Source organism: Malurus melanocephalus, unplaced genomic scaffold (assembly GCF_030028575.1).
Source record: "Malurus melanocephalus ecotype Western Australia unplaced genomic scaffold, MMel_1.1 scaffold_1006, whole genome shotgun sequence".
NCBI classification, from domain to species: Eukaryota; Metazoa; Chordata; class Aves; order Passeriformes; family Maluridae; genus Malurus; species Malurus melanocephalus.
The window spans coordinates 3,886-5,432 of record NW_026624238.1 but is presented as its reverse complement, the minus strand read 5'-3'; the positions used below and the strand labels follow the sequence as shown (position 1 = coordinate 5,432).

The following is a 1,547-nucleotide window of genomic DNA, read 5'->3' as shown; positions in this document are numbered from 1 at the left end:
AAATAACAGGAATAACAGGAATGAGAACAGGAAATAATGGGAGTGAGAATGGGGGAAAAATGGGGGTAACGGGGAATGGTAACGGGAATGATAACAGAGTACCAGGAATGGTTACAGGATAATGGGAATGATAACAGGGGAAATAACAGGGAAAATAATGGAAATGATAACGGGAATGACAACGCAAATGGTAACAGAATGAAAATGAGAATAATGGGAATAATAGTGGGAATAATAATGGGAATAATAATGGGAATAACGGAAAATAATGGCAATAATGGGAACGATAACGGGAATGATAATGGGAAAAATAACAGTGTAACGGAAAAATAATGTGAAGAATAATGGGAATGATAACAGGAATAAAAGGAATGTAATGGGAATGGTAATGGGGTAACAAGATAACGGGAATAATAACAGGAACGATAACGGGAATGGTAACGGGAATGATAACAGGAATGATAACAGGAATGATAACGGGAACGATAACAGGAATGATAACAGGAATGATAACGGGAATGATAATGGGAACGATAACGGGAACGATAACGGGATCGATAATGGGAATGATAACAGGAATGATAACGGGAATGATAATGGGAATGATAATGGGAATAATGAGATAAGAAAATAATGGGAATGACAACAGGATAACAGAAATTATAATGGGATTAATAGGAATGGGGAAATGGGATAACGGGAACAGGGAACGGAGCAGTGCTGTGGGATGGGGATGGGGATGGGGATGGGGATGGGGATGGGGATCAGGATCAGGATCAGGATCAGGATCAGGATCGGGATGGGGATCGGGATCGAGATCAGGATGGGGATCGGGACGGGCTCACCTGCCGTCCCCCAGCCCCAAGCACACGGCCGGCCGGGGGGCGCTCGGTGCCGGCTCTGGGGCCGTTCCGGGCTCTGTGGGGTCTGCGGGGTCGTGGGGCTGCGGCTCCGGGATCAGCTCCATGCACAGCACCGGCGCCGGCAGTGGCAGCGATTTCACCGTGCGGGGCACGGAGCGGCTCAGGGACAGGATCTCCAGCTGCCCGCCCGCCCCCGCACGGCCCCCGCCCACCTGAGCGGAGAGGGGCTGTCAGAGCCGGACCCCAAACCCGGGTGCCAAACCACAAACACCAAAACCCAAATACCAAACCATAAACACCGAACCCCAAACCCGGATACCAAACCACAAATACCAAACCCAAACCACAAACCCCGAACTCTTGATCCCAAACCCCAAATACCAAAACCCAAACCCCAAACACCAAACCCCAAACACCAAACCACAAACCCCAAACCCCAAACCCCAAATCCCAGATCCCAGGCCCCAAATACCAAACTCCAAACCCAAAATCCCAAATCCCAAATCACAAACCCCAAATCCCAAACCCCAAACCCCAACCCCCTGATCCCAAACACTGATCCCAAACCCCATGATCCCAAACCCCGGGATCCCAAACCCCAAACTCTGCAATTCCAAACACCAAACCCCACAGTCCCAAACCCCACAGTCCCACACCCCACAATCCCGCACCCCAACCCCCACA

General features: G+C 50.0%; 1 protein-coding gene across 1 annotated transcript in view; it reads right to left on the bottom strand.

Annotated features, from left to right (window-relative positions):
- The window catches only part of LOC130585928 (rho guanine nucleotide exchange factor 10-like protein), a gene marked incomplete at its 5' end in the record, with an annotated part of 12,877 nt that extends 11,787 nt beyond the window's left edge, over positions 1-1,090 (bottom strand). Inside the window, one exon of the mRNA XM_057386609.1 lies at positions 846-1,090. Within this exon, the coding sequence (XP_057242592.1) occupies positions 846-1,090 (245 nt within the window). The remainder of the gene's footprint in view (positions 1-845) is intronic.
- Between the last annotated feature and the right edge of the window lie 457 nt (positions 1,091-1,547).